General features: G+C 40.6%; 2 protein-coding genes across 5 annotated transcripts; one reads left to right on the top strand and one right to left on the bottom strand.

Moving 5' to 3' along the window:
• Positions 1 to 2: 2 nt before the first annotated feature.
• ftr14l (finTRIM family, member 14-like) lies at positions 3 to 18,281 on the bottom strand. Its single transcript, XM_079690363.1, has 8 exons — positions 16,488 to 18,281; positions 3,401 to 3,774; positions 3,216 to 3,311; positions 2,853 to 3,086; positions 2,583 to 2,742; positions 2,281 to 2,448; positions 1,570 to 1,706; positions 3 to 1,005 (listed from the first exon to the last, which is right to left on the bottom strand). The coding sequence occupies exons 1-8, from the start codon at positions 16,528 to 16,530 to the stop codon at positions 625 to 627; spliced, it is 1,593 nt and encodes a 530-aa protein (XP_079546489.1). The 5' UTR covers positions 16,531 to 18,281; the 3' UTR covers positions 3 to 624.
• On the top strand, positions 5,125 to 11,639 carry LOC307044918 (uncharacterized protein). Of its 4 annotated transcripts, XM_079690360.1 has the most exons (3): positions 5,125 to 5,342; positions 6,123 to 6,165; positions 8,025 to 11,639. In XM_079690360.1, exon 3 carries the CDS (start codon positions 8,150 to 8,152, stop codon positions 9,836 to 9,838), a length of 1,689 nt encoding a protein of 562 aa, XP_079546486.1. In that variant the 5' UTR covers positions 5,125 to 5,342; positions 6,123 to 6,165; positions 8,025 to 8,149; the 3' UTR covers positions 9,839 to 11,639. The 4 variants fall into 4 exon arrangements, with proteins under 4 accessions (XP_079546486.1, XP_079546485.1, XP_079546487.1 ...); XM_079690359.1 differs by lacking the exon at positions 6,123 to 6,165; XM_079690361.1 differs by lacking the exons at positions 5,125 to 5,342; positions 6,123 to 6,165 and adding an exon at positions 6,227 to 6,372.
• Positions 18,282 to 18,329: the final 48 nt, after the last annotated feature.

Below are 18,329 nucleotides of genomic sequence, written 5' to 3'. Positions count from 1 at the left end.
GGTGATTATTGATAACAAATACAATCACTTTTATTTGATTTCTGTTGATTATCAAATCGTTTTTACATTTGTCACATCATCACAAGTGGCATATGAAATGTTGTTTCCAGGTTTTCCCCAACATCTAAAGGACGTATTTGTGTATAATTAGAGCAAAGATGGTGTATAGACTCACATCTTGCATAACTAGAATGCAGAGATACATTTAAAAAAGCATGGTGGTTTTAGAAAGTTTTATTTTCAATTTAGTTTAAAACACAGTATACCATTAATATAAATATAAAACGTGTTATAACATAATTGAGAAAAAGATGTTGAACACTGTGAAATAACATAGTCAATTAGTGCATATGTTTTATAATTAGATTGCCCCAAAACAACAGTGATCAAAATAAAATACACAGAGGGTAGGATTCATTTAAAATAAAAAATAGTAATTGGATCATTTCAAAAAGAAAAAACAGAACACTTGAATAATTTAAACCACTCCTACTTTAGCTCATAAAGGAAGAAAAAACTTAAAGCAAAGGTTAAAATAAAATAAGATCCGCATTTTTTTTTTTTAAAGGATATATGGAATTTTGTGTACATTTGTCGCACATAACTAGCACTATGGCAACTCTCCTACACTCTGATACTACTACCGAAGCCCCACACACTGAATGCAGGGTAGAGGGGCTGAGTGAATATCGTCTGGATTCTGTGCAGAAGCTGCATGCCATCAGAAACGCTGTAAAATGCGAGTGTTCCTGCAGAATAATCCAGGTAGATGCCTATTCGGGATGCAATAGGAGCTGCAAGATCTGTGCTCTTGTTGTTGTGGACAAAGGAGAATTTGGAGTCAGAGCAGTACAGACTCCAGGACTTGTCGTTCCAGCCCAGGCTGCACTCATTGCTGTTTCCTTTACGGCGGATTCCCCTGTAGCTAACAGCCATGTCCACCTCTGTCCCCCTCCAGTCCACCTCCCAATAACAGCGACCATTCAGGCTCTCCCTGCACAACACCTGCATGGACCAAATGAGAGGTTAAAAGACAACGTTTAGGCATTGTTAGCTTTTATTTTGAGAGTTTACTTCACATTTGCCCAGATATGTACTGCAACTACGCAAATGAAAAACTTTTATAATAAGAATAATTTCAAAGACTAATAGCCTGATATGGATGGAGATTTTAATTCAATACAAACAAAAGACATGTAAAAAGTTTCACAAAAAAGAGAAAGAAAACTCTTTTAAACTTTAAAAGATGCTCGTGTTCTAAGTCTACTGACATTTTTTGTTTAAATGTGTCAATAAGGCATGTTAGCATTTAGTTAGTTTATAGGATAATTTTACAGATGCAGATTGACAAAGTGTAGTCAAATAAACAACTGAATGTGTGTTTAGGAGGTCTTCTGTTCAGTAGTCTAAAATATGACATGTTGTGGGAGAAAAATAGCCCAAACTCACATATCAGAACTGTGCTTTTGTGTTTGACTTCTTGATATTGTGATCATTTTGGCTCTTTAGAATTCAGAACCCTCTTCTCAGGCACTAAATAACTTTTTGGCGTGCTGAATATATTCTCACCTGTTGCCATTGCTCGAATCGGTCTGGGTGGTCAGGGTAATTCTTTGGCTCACTCTTCATCGTTGCTGATCGGTTACCCTCGGAGAGATGAAGATTGCGATGGACACTGTTGACCTCCAAACTCAGCTGGCAAGAGTCTAAACAAAGCAGGACAATTTCATAATTTACCATCTCTTTTTTGTTGATCAGTATCTGTTTTCCAATGTAATGCTATACATTTAGCTATTTGTCTCTTTTCAGATGAGCACATTTTCTTCCCTTTTCCTTCTTCTTTGGGTCGTACATAAATCATCCACATAAATGGTTAGGAACAAAGTTAGTCCACTTAATCCTTGGTGAATCATTTTAATGCAGCAGTTTGTTAATATGCTTTACCAAGGTGGAGTTACAGTGGGAACACCTGTGTTTGTTTAAGTGATACTAAACTGTGAGTTTGCTGTCTTACATTTCACCAAACCAGTTCTACAGCCTTTTGTAACACTCCGAAAATGTGTTTCACCCGATGGTGTAGTCATACCTTTGTAGGGGAGATGTGCCAGCTATGTCAACATGACTGTCCTGTTATGAACCTTAGTACAGAATACACTTCACTCGGTTGAATATGAGTGAGGTTTGATATGACCGCAAAGTAGCCTTGCCAAGTTGCTTTTGCTAAAGGTTTCATGAAAGGTTAAAGGCATCCTTCTCTGTAAAATAATTTTTTTAACTCACATTTCAGGAAATCTTCTCTTGTCCTGGGTCCTTCTCTTGTCCTGGGTTCATCTCTTGTCCTGGGTTCATCTCTTGATCTCGGTTCTTCTCTTGACCTTGATTCTTCTCTCGATATTGCTTCGCTCATTGTCTTTGTTTCAACCTCCTGCGTGATGTATACATCATTGACTATAAAGAGGCAGATAAAAAACACAGGGCAGCATAGGTTTTATGAGAGTAGAAGCAGACTGAAAAAACATTCCTTAAAGGAACTAGAGAGGGGCATCAATGCTATTTGAGATGAACATCACACATTTGTGTACCTGCTCCTGAGATTTTTCTCATTTCAGTCTTGCTGACTTCTTCTACTTGTAATTTCAATGCAGCGATGGCTCTCTTGGTGGCATCAAAGGAGTAATTGGGAGCGGCACAGATGTTGTTGAGGTCTTCATATCCGGAGGGGCCTGACAAAGACTGCCAGCTCTAGTAAAAGAGATGAAAGCTAGAAATTAGCATTAACAGCTTCTACATGTTTTCTACTAAGACTCCTGATATTTGCACTATACAAGTTCCTCAGTTCATATAAACCTCACCTGCAGAAAGTGTATGTGATCATCGGTGTGTGAGAGCTTCTCCAGGTCAGTGTGTTTCTTCCTCAGCAGAGTGATCTCTTCTTCCAAGCGGTCCAGAAGTAACTCGGCCCGTGTCACAGTTGTCCTTTCATGGGAACGGATCATCTCTTTGACTTCAATGTATTTCCTCTCGATGGAAAGCACAAGCTCTTTGAAGATCCTATCGTTCTCCTCCATGGCAGTTTGAGCCGAGTGCTGAGGAGAAACATCACAAAGAGAGGAAGAGAGTTTGTTAAAATATGGATAAAAAAGCAAAGCAAAGTTATTTTCCTTACAAAATACCCTAATGTTTGACCTATTATGTTTAAAGTACATTTTACTTACTTTAACTGATTCAACAGCTTGGCGGAGATCCTGCCACTTTTTAACTCTCTGGTCGATCCTAGTCTGAGATTTGTGCAGCGTGGTACCAAGTTGTTTCTATAAAGGGAATGACATTAAGGTGTTTTTGTCAGCCTTGAGTATCTTAACCAAAAAGTTTAGATGGACATGTCGTTTTCACCACTCACTTGTTTCTCAGTCCTTTCAGTCCCAGCCGGGACGATGTCGTGGTGTTTGTGTTCATCCATCATGCACAAAACACACACTGATGTCTCATCAGTGCGACAAAAAGCCTCCAGCAACTTGTCATGCTGCGCACAGATCTTCTCTCTCATCTGACCCGTAGCTTTGACCAGCTTGTGCTTCATCAGGGCAGGGTAGTCATAGTGAGTCTGGACGTGGGTCTCGCAGTAAGACGCCAGGCACACCAGGCAGGACTTCTCAGCCTTTTGCTTCCTAGTTGTGCAGAAGTCACACACCACTTCCCCGGACTTGGCTAGGGTCCTCGACTGGTTACGACTGGTAGACCGACGAGATTTGTCCGAGCTATATCTGTCTAAATCTAGAGACATTTTTTAAATAGGATCTCTGGCAATTATGGGACCAAAATTTAAATCCACAGGTGCTTCAGCTCATCAGCAATATGTTACCCAAATGTGTTGGATCCGATGCTGAAGAAAAGCTTTGATAAAAAGTAAGCAGGAGGAGGTAGCCTATCCTTAGAAAAATGAAGAACTGAAGTTAACAGCTTCAGTGAAACTGTGAGACTGACGATGTGTGTGACAGAATGTTAACTATGTGGTTCACTCTCATTGTAAAACCAGTATACCTGGTTGAGCATTTATAGGCAATGGGTGTTACTACAAATAGGCTCAAACAAAGAAGAGGAAAAGTTAAAACTACCTCAATAAAATAAAGTCCTACTTATTTATGACATGTAATACACGTTTATGTTTGTATCTCTATTGATTATTTTAGGATAAGGATAGCATGAATAACACAATTTTAACATGGCCTTCATTTCTATTTTAAATTATATTAACTGCTGTTAAATCATTATCCTTTTGAATGTAACTACTGCACTGTTAAGTGTTAACTTACCCTTGTTATATTTGTTTCAATATCACATTTGTCTTATGGCTATCTTTAGATTTGCCCTTGATATGTAACATATTTGCTGCCCATTCTATCTGGACCTTAATCAAACACTTTCTCTGTGAAAACAGCAACATCTTGTGGGACTTATTCATTACTACATACATTTTATATGTGCCTCTATTGTATGTTGCCTCTACTCCTTAGTATACTAAGAACTATATAGCATCTAAAACCTGATCCCGCAGTTTTTAACCCTTTGCAATGTTGCACAACTGAATGAAGTGGTAAAACAGAGTAAAATCAAAGAGGTTTTACACTAACAGCAAAATTATTTGAAGAAGGCCTGCATAAGTAAAAGTATTTATGGTGAGAAATGTATTTGTTTAAAAAATAAAGATGTAGGCTATAGGCTGTGCATATGATTATCGTCATGTGGCAATTATCATCAGAATCAGAATCAAAATGTCTTTATTAGTCCCACAGAGTGGAAATTTACATTGTTACAGCAAAAAAGAGCCAAAGACAGCTTAATGTTACCTAAGCATGCATACAAAAAAGTACTAAAGATAATTAAAAAACAAAATTATAATAAAAAAGTTACACATTTAAAAAAAAATACACACCCTGTAACAGTTCTGTACCAGCCATTAAAACACTAAAAATATAAATTAATGCATCAATAACTACAATCCAATAGTATAGGCTTTTTTTAAATGGACTTGCATTGCCATGCTTTACTTTCGGCAATTTCAGACGTATTTTTGTAAATTGAATTACAGAAGTGTTTCTGCACAAGCCCCTGTTTGTCTCCAGGCCTGCAGGGGGTGATAGTGGTCTGCTTGCTGTATTGAAACGACGCTAAAGTGCGTCGGTCGTCCAACATTGGCGCCAGCAATGCACAGAGGCAGAGAGAGAGAGAGGAAGACACATAGCAGCCTGCAAAGCCCTTTCTCAACCCTGAGTTTGAAGCATATAAACGACAAAAACAAATGTCTCTCGTTCTTCAGCAATTAAAAAGTAAAAGGACATAAGGTGGGTGTGCATGCAAGCTTTTTTAAACATTTATTTGTGTATTAATTCAAACCGTTTTGATCCGGACTCCTGGCGATTGTTAATGGTTTAAACTCTACTTAATGTTATAAACAGTAGAAGCGTTAAAGTAGAGGGTTGCTCTGTTTAACGGGGGGGGCGGGGGGAAATGTTTTTGTCTTTGTTATGATTAACTTTGGTAGTCAACGTTTGTGTTGTTTATTTTGTGTCTCCAGTTATGATAGTAACGAACTTTGTAATGGAAACACAGAGGGCATGGCTGGCTTTGGTTGAAGCATTTAGTTATGTGCGGAAACGCACAGGGAAATATTAATATAACGGTATGGATCTATTTCAGATTTGAGTCTCATCTAGGTTATTTCTGATACTTGTTCTTTATAGACTCGGCCTAGGCGCCTTTCTTCGCTTTTGCATGCGAAACCATACTTAACATGGTCTGATGGGCGGTAAAGCAGAGCTTCCGCTACAATGTTTTACAATATACAGGCTGCTACTAAACAGGAGAGCAGCCTTTAGCTTTGCTAGCAAACTGGATTAGCTGGCTTGTTAGCTTTGCATCATGGCTATGTAGCCAGCACGCTAATATTGTCTCGGCTGGATAGCTGCTAACACCAGCAAGGCCGCCATTAAAGTCGTGTGTGCGGGTTGGTGCTGCCGCAGTAGAAGGAGGGCTTTAGGGTCTAAGCCAAGATGTACAGTGCCGCCTCAAGCAGCAGTTTAATTAGTTGTCTTGTCTTTTTCTGTTCGGTTGCCCTTCTTTAGAGCTGTTTCTGCCGTGGGACGTGTGTCTTGCCTGGATTGCTGTGTAAGTAGGACGCATCCTTTCCCGGGCTTTTCGCGCAGCATTAATCGCCCTCACGGTTAGCCATCTTTGTTTCAGCTAGCCAACTACTGGTTGGAAGTGCCGTGTGGCTCTTAGCGTGCTAACCTACTTACCATTAGCCTACGACGTTGCTATTCGTCGCTACTGCCTATTTTACGAGGATTTAATACGAACGAAATACTGTCATACGTGAGTTTTACAAGCTGTGTGTGTTTTTGACTTACTGCGACAGTGCTTCTGGGCCATTCAATATGTTATGGAGGGCGGAAGCTAACGCTGCTAACTAGCTAGCGGCAGCCATCTTAGGCGAGCATGTAATCTTGGCTAGCTGGAAGTGCTGGTGTGGCACAACAAGATGGCCTGTTAATACTCGCACAAGGAGATTTTTCACGTCGATCGAAGATTCATAAATAACACCATATTACCCATTTCGAATAATGTGTTAATGTGAGTATGTGGCTGTTTTCGGTGTCTTTACTATGTACTCGCGAGTTGCTTTTGCTATGAAGCTAGTTAGCTGGCTAAATTGCGATCACATTAGCAGCTAACACAATGCTCTCGTTAACCAGTCGCCCCTCGACCATAGCCAGCTAACTAGCTGCTATGAAGGCTATTTTGTAGCTGTTATTGAAGGCTAGCCACCAACAGTTCAATGTTTAACAACAATGCGTTGTTGTTTTGATGCCTCCACATATTCCAAGTCGTTTTAGAAGTAATGCATGCAAACTGCGGAGACAATGGAAATATGTAGGCCGCACAGGTTTTGGCTTGCGGATTAAGTACGAATTAGGGGGTTGATCACGACAACTTGATTTTATCATTTGTGTTAGCTAGTGATAGTTTGGCTACCAAATTGACAATTTAAGTAGTATTGCATCTGGCCGTTCATTTGATATGATGCACGCTGATATGGAAACCCATATAATTAAATATGAGCCGATGCATGGCTACATTTTAAACTACTTATTAAGCTTTCTGAATTGAAATGCAACCAATACTGTTTTAGAGAACAAACATACACCAATGGGTACTCAACCGTACAAACTAGTTACACATATCTTGTGTGAAGGGCTTCCCCTTTGTTACTCTCCTGATAAACCTATTGTGTTAACCAAACACTCGCCAACCCTCGTCTTTACTGTTGACACCAACCAAGAGCTATATTATGAGTTGGAGGTAGAAGTGCATGTCTGTCCTGGAAAGCACAGGGAATGGATGCTACATTACACTTATATTGCATATGTGCTTTACTCAGCTTTTTAAGATCAAATTATTAATTATGTTGTATACAAGATAAGACTGAATTTATCCCGAAGGAATTCTTGTTAATAGTTAAAGATATCAGATGTACAATAAATAAAGCAGCATAATCATAACAGCAACACTTATGATGATTATACTGTACCTAAGAGTTCTGTAAAAAGATTAAATTAAACCACAAACTGCAGAAAATTTAGACAAATAATTAATGCATTATGGATAATAATCTTAAGGTTGACTTTTCTTTTAGAAAGTCTGGCTTTAAATGTATATTTTTTTATTGTCTACAGCCAGATTAGGACCGAAAAGGTCTTAAGACCCAATTTTGTCAAACCAAAGTTCTAAAGCCAGTTTACAAATCAGCTGAAACACCACCACTGGGGTCTTTTCTATTCCAACAATATTACGCTCTGATTACGTGTATGACGTTTTTTCATTCAAATTCAATAAATTAGTAGTTATTGGTTGTTGGTAATATAGTTAAGTTCCTATGTAACCGATGCACGTATACCGGTTTTTGTTAGTAGCATAGTCATATAAATGAGGACAATCTTCTAATTTATGTTTTGTCTTTTCTGCAGGTCTGCTCACTGACTACAGCACCAGCGTGACTTGACCCAAAACAAAGATCCATATCACCCGATTCTTTTTAGTGTGTCCCCCGTCCGGCTGAAAAACGGAGGTCGTGGGCCTGGAGTGTGTTCTCATGGCCGAGTCAGAGACTGAATGTGACACACCCGGCCTTGACACGCTTGGGTCGGAGTGTGTCATAGCCCACAGCCATGTCGACCTTCACTATGGAGCAGAAACGGAGATCATGACTGAAGAAAAGCGTGGACTAGAGCTGGAGATCCACGGCTCAGACTTAAAGATACAGGGACTGGGCTCAGATCTCGGAGCTGTAGCCTGTGTGGAGTCAATTGTAGCGGAGTCAGACCATGATTACATCAAGGTGGAACATGGAGAGATGCACTGTTTCACAGCTGCGGAAATCAAGACGTCGGGAGGCGAGACTCTGCTGGGAGAGGTGCTGCTTAAGGGGGACGGCGAGCATGTGGTGAAAGTGGAGTCTGACCATGGCGGGGAGTTGACAGTCGAGTCTGAGAATGGTGTAATCATACATGAAGCCCATGGACTGCAGTGCAACGAGTGCGGGGAGATTTTTGGAAGCATAGCTGATCTTCACCAACACTTTGAGATCCATAAGGATCTGAACCCTTACATCTGTGTCCACTGTGGTGAGAGCTTTGCTGTGGAGGCCAGTCTCAAACAACACATGAAGATTCACATGAAAGAAAAGCCCTACGTCCCTCCTGGAGTTGAGATTATGGGCAAAGATGTTATGGATGCCTTCAGTCTCAAGTCTCATCAGATGATTCATTTGCCAGACAAGCCCCACAGATGCTCTGAGTGCGGTAAGAGCTTTGCAGCTGCCATCACCCTGAGAGAACACATGAAGATGCATTCAGAGGACAAGCCCTACAAGTGCACTCAGTGTAGGAAGAGCTTTGTCCGCAGAAGGCATCTGAAAAAGCATCAGGAGGTCCATGCACGAGAGAAGCCATATACCTGTGGCCAGTGTGGCAAAGGCTTTGCCACGACTTCCAACCTAAAGCAGCACCAGAAAACCCATGCTGCAGTTGTTCTCGGAGACAAACCCCACCGATGCGCACAGTGCGGAAAGTGTTTTGCGGCTGCTGCCACTCTGAGAGAGCACCAGAGGATCCACTCGGGCGAGAAGCCGTACAAATGCAACATGTGCAGGAAGAGTTTTGTCCGCAAACGCCATCTGAAGAAGCACCAGCAAGTCCATGCCGGAGGGAAGCCCTACACCTGCAGAAATTGCAACAAAGGCTTCAATCATTCCTCCTCTCTCTCTCGCCACCACAAGATCCATCAGCAAAATCCAGTGTTTTCTTCACCTCAGCCTGGGAAAACCCTGTCCTACGGCACTCCCCCAAAGCAGAGGGTGCACCAGCAGGGAGAAAAGCCCTACATGTGCCATCACTGTGATAAGGGCTTCAATCATTCCTCTTCCCTGTCCCGGCACCAAAGAGTCCACTCGGAGGGAAAGAGTTACACCTGCGCTCACTGTGGCAAAAGATTCAATCACTCCTCCTCCCTCGCCAGGCACCAGAGAGTTCACTTGGAGAGCAAACAGCAGCAGCAGCAGCAGCCACCACAATCGCCCCAGCCACCACAATCGCCCCAGCCACCACAATCGCCGTCGCAGCAGTACAACAGCAGCCCCACAGGGAAGGGATTCCCCAACAACGCCTTCCCAAAACAGCGCAGCCTGTCCGTTGAAAAAGCATACAGGTGCTCCCACTGTGGAAAAGGCTTTAACCATTCATCTTCCCTTTCCAGACATCATAGGATCCATGTAGACCAGTGAGCACCCTCACAAGCTGTCCCATGCGAGAGTAAAACCCCCATCTCCCCCCTCTGTTTCTGTTCTACTAATGGTCCCATCATTGACATCACCACACCAAATGTCAGGCCAACTTATAGAGACAACGGTGGTCATGCCCGCTTTGAAGTGGAGTGGCTGCAAATAAATGGACAGTAACACAAGTCTTCAGGTGTAAAACGGACCGTGTAGCCTGTCATTCAGAGCAGAACCCGGGACTTTGCGCTCAGTATGTAAAGGGGATAATAATAGATTGTGAAGGAGCCTCTATTATTGTTAGTGATTGTGCTTCACTTCAGGACCTCTTTTGAACACTTTTAAAAAAAAATGTGATTTGGTGATCTAAAATAATTATTACCTGGGGGAAATATGCCTCCATCTGTTGGTCTTTTTGATGAGAATTGGGTTTATGTAGGTGGTCATATGCGCTTTTCAGCTGCATCTGTATCCAAGGCTACGAACACAATTTGGCAAACAAAAAACATTTCTCAATTTCAATTGTTATTTCTTTTCCACCACCATATCCCATGTGTAACAAACATCCAAAATCCAATGTAAATACTGATTTTCTTTTATATATGTGTATAGGTGACTAGTGTGCTGTTCCAAAAGATTACATTTTTGATAGTAAGATCCACTTTGATCAACTTTGTCTCCACCGTTTTTTTTCCTTTTTATGAATTTAATTTGTTTTAAGTGTTGGAGAGCAACATGTTGAAGGTGTTCTCATGCGGCTTTGTTCTGGAATTTGGGCCCCATCAGACATGAGCCATCTTGTATATTTATACGGTTGTATTCTTGTATGTCTACGATGGGTTAGTGCTGGTGCATCGACTGTACAGAGAGCAATACTGGCTGACACCCTGATTCTATTATGACATGCAATTTAGTTATTAGGAAATGCATAATAGAAAATAAAAAACCTACTGGGTAGCATATTACAACAAGACCTGTGTCCTAATTATTTACTGTGCGGTTTCCGCTGTACCCCTTGCACCAAATGTACATGAAATGCAATATCACACTTTGTCTATTGCTTTGGAGACTAAATCAATATGTATAGAATATAGGTAACTCTTACTTTCTGCAAACTATCACAATTTGATCTGAGGAAATCTCAATTTTACAAGACTTCAATGATTTTTCCAAATTCTAATGGGTTGCGCTCTTATTTCTGTGTAAGATATCTTTTACAAACTGATGTATTTTTTTAGACATGGCTTGGGTTATATGAAAGGGAATGAGAGATATACAGTTTTTATGGGAGTGAACATTACAGCGAGCAATATTTTCTTTTCCTTTTTTGGTTAACATTTGTGCTTCACACAGTAGCATAGATTTTTTCCTTGTGTTAGATAGGTGCCTTATTGCATGCTATGTAGAAATGTGTGCCGAGCTGTTATTTGAAAAAAGTTTCAGGGTTTTCAGAAGTCTTTTGTTCTTATTCATACTAACTTACCCTACATTTTTAATTTGATGTCACTGATACTTATTGCTTTTGTTTTGTTTTCATGTATATTACCATGTGTTTACACTGTTACGACCATATTGTCTTTTATTTCCCCTTTATTTTTGTCAATGGCCTCATTGTAGAGAAAAAAATTGTAAATTATCCATATAGGCTTCTCCTAAAGGCAAATCATGTAACATCTCTTCCCAATTTCTGAGTGGCACATATATGGATAAATAAAGGTTGTTGACTCTTGTGGCTTTAATCAATGGAGTACAGTTTGGAAATGGGAGATGTATTTAACCTCATGGCTAAATAAAAGTCATTCATAAATCATTAGGGTCATGTTTCATTTTTATAATCGTGCACACAAAACAGAAGAAAATGCGACCAGGGGTAATACTTAGTGGGTTATTTTACTTTCAAATCAGTCTCTAATGTTGCACAGCACACAGTGAATTTAGACTGCATTTGACCCAGCCTAGAGATGGCTAAAGTAAGTCATTTACTCTTAATGCACTACCTAAATTGGTCCACTTGGTGTCACCACTGTCTCAAATGTTTTGTAAGACCAAGACCAGTAAGAATTGTTCAATTGGGAAACTCCAGACTTGGAGCAAGCAGCAGTGTGTTTATTTTTAATGTTTTAAGACCCTGAACATTCCCCAACTCTTCAATGGGAATTTTACCAACACTGAACCAATCAGTGCAGCTGAAGGTGTGCATTGATCTGTGTGTGGATGCTCTTGGGAATAGTGTGAAAACATCAACATAATGTCAGGAAGCTTACTGCCTTCCCGTACACCACAATGGTTTACATTCCTTCACAGCTGGAGGACAGACTTAAGTTGCCCATTGAGGGAGACACGGTTAAGATCCACCATCATAATAACCTTCAGAAGGAAGAGCCAATCAGACCTCTGGGGCCAGAACCATGTCTGGTCACCATCACTGAATATTTACACTAGAGATAGCACCTTGATATGTCTGAAGCTATGCAAATCTTCAAAGATCTCCTACCAACAAATAGATTATAATAAATTGATGTTGTTAAGTGTTGTTAATCAGAATGTTCTTGAACTGGGTAAAACAAAACAAATGCTATACAGCTCTGAAAAAAATTAAGAGACCACTCTAAATATTTATTAAATCTCAATCTACACATGAATGGCAGCCATTCCATTTCTGTGTCTGCATTCAAACACAGAGAAATGTAGTCAGTAGTTTATAGAATAAAATAAAAATACATTCATTTTACACATTCCTATAAATAGTCAAACCAGAGAAACTGATAATGCTGCAGTGGTCTCTTAATATTTTCCAGAGCTGTAACAACAATAATGCTTTCTGAAGTTAATGTTGACCATAATAACAAAATATATATTGTTATATATATTGGCTCAATTAAGTGAACATAAATAAAACATTTTGTTTTTCACCAGTTTCACAACAAGTTCAGCATTAAGATATTAAAGAGGACAGGTTGGTGGTAATTTATTTTTCTTTAATTTGAAACCCTCAAAAAGAATCCATCCTAATTTACAATCGCTTAAGGAAGTTGGGTAGGAAAGGAGGGACCTTACTCTACCGATGCTGATTCTGCTTAAAAGTGATGTTTTTCGGGGGGGTTGGTTGACTCCATGTTTTATTTCATTAAAATGCAAAAGTCTAAGACATGTTCGGCATTGAGAGAACATCAACAGAAAACTTTTCCATCAAAGCATTTTTGTATCCCTCTACATCAGACGTGTCAAACTCAAGGCCCGCGGGCCAAATGTGGCCCGCCACGTCATTTTATGTGGCCCGCGAGAGCTTAATTACATTACATTGCATTTTTTTTTTTTTTTTAAACTTTTTCTTAATTTTTTTTTTTTTCTTAATAGGTCTGATTGTCTAAAAATAAATAAGTCAAATGCGTGCCGTGACCAAAAACTACATTTCCCACAATACATGCCGATTATGTTACCCGCGAAGTGACGGCATCCCGCCACTAGACTGCAGTGTTTCCACATCGATGCGATTTTCCCAACAAGTGGAATTGAGAAATACAAATAATGATCCCAAAATGTCCAGGAAGAGAAAAATTGATGCAGATGGAAGGGTGTTTCAAGAAAGATGGGAAGGCGAATACATGTTTGTGCTTCAAGGAGAAAAACCGGTATGTCTTTTGTGTTATGAGGCGGTGGCGGTTGTCAAAGAGTACAATCTACGTCGGCATTTTGAGACCAAACACGGAGGTAAGTATGCCAAATTTAGCCATCAAGAAAAACAACAAATTGCCCAAGAATTAAAAGGCAAACTGCGATCGCAGCAGAATGTGTTCGCGAAAGCCACAACCAAAAACAACGCGGCAGTGAAAGCTAGCTTTGTTGTAACTGAAGAAATCGCCCGCGCTTCAAAGTCTTTTTCAGAGGGAGCGTTTTTGAAGCAGTGCATGCTGAAGGTCTGTGAGCAGGTGTGTCCCGACCAGATACAGACTTTTAAAAATGTCAGTTTATCAAGAAACACCATCGCGGACCGAATTAAGGAACTAGCAGGAAACCTGGCAACACAGCTGGCCGAAGAGACACACAGCTACATAGCTTTTTCATTAGCTGTTGATGAAAGCACAGACAACACGGATACAGCGCAGCTATCTATTTTTATTAGAGGCGTGAAGTCGGACCTCTCTGTCACTGAGGAGCTGTTGGATGTGGCTGCCATGCATGGGACCACAACGGGACGGGACATTTTTGATGCGGTGGAGAAGTCCGTCAGTAAAAACGCATTGCCCTGGGAAAACTTGCTGGGATTAACTACAGACGGTGCACCTGCAATGTGTGGAAGAAAAGTGGGCTTGGTTGGACTAATGAAGGAGAAAATGCAAGAAAGTAACTGTCACACGCCTCTGATAACGTATCATTGCATTATCCATCAAGAAGCTTTGTGCGGGAAGGTGCTGGGGATGGATGATATAGTGACCACGGTCATGAAGACAGTGAACTTCATTCGGGCGCGTGGCCTGAATCATCGTCAGTTCCAGCTGTTCTTGCAGGAGATGGGCTCGGAGCACGGAGACGTGCCGTACCATACAGAAGTAAGGTGGCTGAGTAGGAGCAAAGTCCTCAAACGATTTTTTGAGCTTAGGGAAGACATTGCTCTTTTCATGCAGAGTAAAGGAAAACCCTTGTCTGAACTGTCAGATCCAAACTGGCTGTGTGACTTTGCTATGTTGTGTGACATAACCGAACATCTCGCCCAACTGAATCAGAAGCTGCAGGGACGCAAACAAGTCATCACGCAGATGTCCGACACGATCACGGCTTTCCAGCGTAAACTTGACCTATGGATGTGCCAAGTGAAACAGGACAATCTTGCCCACTTTCCTGTTTCTCAGAGCATCTCAGCCTCATGTCCCGGTACTTTCTCATGTGCTCAGTTAGCTACCAAACTGAGCCTGTTGATGAATGAGTTTGATCGGCGCTTCTCTGACTTCAGACCACAGCACTCTGGATTTGCCATCTTTGCTAGTCCTTTCACCACCGACGTGTGCACTGCACCCCAACAACTTCAGATGGAGTTAATAGAGCTTCAAAGCAATAGTGGCCTGAGAGCAAAGTTCCAGGATGTTACAATCCAGGACTTTTACCGTCTACTGCCCCCTGCTTTCATGCCACAGCTTCGACTTCATGCTGCCCGTGTTCTGTCTATGTTTGGGAGCACCTATCTGTGCGAACAGATGTTTTCAATAATGAATCTAAACAAAAACAAGCACAGATCACGCATCACTGACGACAACCTCCACGCTGTTCTACGGATTGCTACAGCACAGGACCTAAAACCAGACATTGACACACTGGCCACGGAAAAACGGTGTCAGAAATCTGGTCAGAAAACACATTGGTAAGCATTTGAAAAAACCTAATAATATATAATAAAATGCAATTCAACCAAGAAGAACAATAGTTAAACTATGTGCAATGTAATGATTGTGTTTGCATTTTGTTTTGTGTTTGTTATTTACAGAACATGATCAATGGATGAGGATGGTGGAGAGGGGATCCACATGGTGTGTTCAAGGACAGGCAGCATCTCCTCATCAAAAACTAACCTAAAAACTTGACCAATATAGTTGTGGACTGAGACAACCCTTATTTTGTTATTTTGAGTTTATTACATATACTACTTTATATGTGTAGCAATGTATTTAGTGTTTGCAGGTTTTATGTGTTTCTGCAAACAAATGTTTACTGTAATCAAACCATCTCTCATGAGTTGGATGTATGCCCCCTGCAAGGCTGTGTGCAGCCATTTGCTTTTGTAAAATGCTACATCTGTCACACATGTTCTTAGCAGCTCACAATTGTTGGTTTTACAGTTATTTGTTATTTCAAGTTTTGAACAAAGTTAATGTCATAACTTGGGTTTGATGTTATTTTTCTTTATTAACTTGGATAGTTTGATCGTTGATTGATGGAGTAATATGGGTTTCATAACCTGACAAATTAAAAGGATTTATGTTATAATAACAGAGCAACAAGCAAACATATTTTTTACATCTATGCAAATATATATGTAATATTTGTAACTTGAATAAGAAATAAATTCAGAGTTATTTAACATTAAGGAGTAGTTACATTTATTTTACATTGCATTTAGTTACATTGCATTTAGTTACATTTATAAGTTACATCTGGCCCTTTGAGGGCAACGATTATGCTGATGTGGCCCTCGGTGAAAATGAGTTTGACACCCCTGCTCTACATATTTTCTCCCTTTCAGATGGTGAAAACCAACCCTGATGAGAATGTGATAAGATACTTCAACTGGATTTTGTGCTAGCAACTAAACTACAGGGTGTCCGCGGGGTCTTAAAAAGTATTAAAAGTTGATAAATCAATTTAGCGAAAATTAAGGCTATTAAAAAGTATTAAACGGCATTTTCCAAGGTATTAAGAAGGTTCACAGCAACGACAACATGAAACACCCTTTAATTTACTGAAACGACATGTCGGGAAACCCCACGAGGCGGCCCCATGCATAGCGCGCCGTAAAATGCTGCTTATTATTTTAAGTTTCGTTGCCTTGATCTATCTTGTATCAATTAGATTTATGATTCGAAAATTATAAAAGTAGGGTAGACATGTGGATATTATCCGACTGAACAAAACGTGCATTTACTTAACAGGTTCGTTTTCCACTGACCTTTTTTCGAGCTATTTTCCAAAATCCTATGGAGAAATCCCATTGCTATTTTGTCGAGGGAAACCGAGCGCAGCTTACTTCCGCTTTTTGGGACGCGTCACTGCACCACTCAGTTGATGCGATTTGATTGGATTGTGAGGTAAGGGAAGCCAGCCGCCTCTGGCTTCCCTTGGCATGGCCCTGACCAATCACAGGTTGGCAGGGGCATGACGTGAGCCTCATCTGATTGGTCAATCCCTCCATTTTTTTTCACCAAGGGAAGAAAATTTCGGCTGGCCTCCTCTCGCAACAGAGAGTGCAATCTAGTGTTTCACCATAACATCTAGAGGGGCGCTGTTTCACTCTTTGTAAAATACTCAATGAGAATGGGGGAGAGACGGGCCGGCAGCAACACACAACAAAGAATTTCCGAAACTAAACGAAGTGTTTTTATTTATTTATTAAAATTATAGCTACAATCCGAAAAAACAGGGGAAGCCTGGCTTCCCTTGGCATCCAGGAGAAAACGCCACTGATTATTATACAGAGAACAGAGTCGTTATCAATTTGTTTTAAAGCTCAATAAATAACAAAGAAGACCTCTGACCGGCACTTTCCTAATTTTGAACGGAAGATTTAAACTTTAACGGACATGTTGACCGGCGGAACATTTTTTTTACGGAAACTGCCGCACGGTCCCCTCGTTCCTTGGAAGAGGCGGAGAGGTGGGTGTTTTTCATCTGCTGGTGGACTACCTGAGAGATACAGCAGGAGAACACGCCGTCCACCGGGGAGAATAAACAGAAGGGCAACCATGGCAACCATGCTCCGGGGTCTTCTTCGCTGCTTTTGGTGTATTTCGGGCGGCAGCAGCGCCACTTACAGGCCTGACATATGTACTACATCGTTTCCAGCATTTCCAGCGGTCTAGTGGTCTAGTGTGAACGGACACGTTAATGAATCGAATGCGTGGGCCCAATTTAACCCCTGGGTATTTGTGAGGGAGCTCCTATATGGCATTACCCCGCTGAAGCTCACCAAAGTTTAACATATTTCATAGTTCAAAGTTTTGTCAATTGTTTTGTTTATTGGTCAAATACTGGTTTCTAATGGTTTCTGAGGAGTTTTACTGGAATGAAAGAGCACAGAGTACAGAAGCAAAAAAGCAGCATACTGCATTAAACCTGACCTTCACGGAGAGGTTGAAGTTCATGTGGGAGGAGGCTTCAGTAGTCTGTCTGCACTCTGTTTAGTTTTACTATCTTACAATCAATATAGTAAATGTGAGGTAAAGTGTGTTGCCAATGTAACCGGTTAGAACTCAAAGTTGCGATGAGGTCTTAAAATGTATGGAAAGGGTCTTAAAAAAGGTCTTAAAAGGTATTAAATTTGACTTCAGGATTCCTGCATATACCCTGAACTAACAAGAACTTGTTCAAGCCTGGTTTAGAAACTGAACTACAGCTCTTCCTTCACACTTATGATTTTGTAAAGCCAAGAGGTTGAACACAAAAGGCCTCGAAATAGTACATTTTCACACAAAATCACTTAAAAACCCTCTCACTTCACGTGTCATGCTCCTGAAATCTGCCTGGAGGTGAATTTAGACCATTTCAGTACAAAATATTTTTAACAGCACCCTCTAGGGAGCGATGTCGGATTCAAACTAACCCTGTTCTCGCTTAATAATGAGACAGAATGAAATGCTGGGCTAACAGCAGATATCAGAATCATGATTATGATCATGTTAAAATAAGGGACGTGATTTCTCATCTTCACTAACTTATGCTACATACATTGCGGCATGTCCAAGATACCCGACAGTTTCCATTGTGTTTTGAGCCTTTTGCATTACTTTTTCTT

This window comes from Notothenia rossii (genome assembly GCF_949606895.1).
Source record: "Notothenia rossii genome assembly, chromosome: 6".
Lineage (NCBI taxonomy): Eukaryota > Metazoa > Chordata > Actinopteri > Perciformes > Nototheniidae > Notothenia > Notothenia rossii.
The sequence above is the reverse complement of the archived record's forward strand: the minus strand, read 5'-3'. Positions and strand labels throughout refer to the sequence as shown.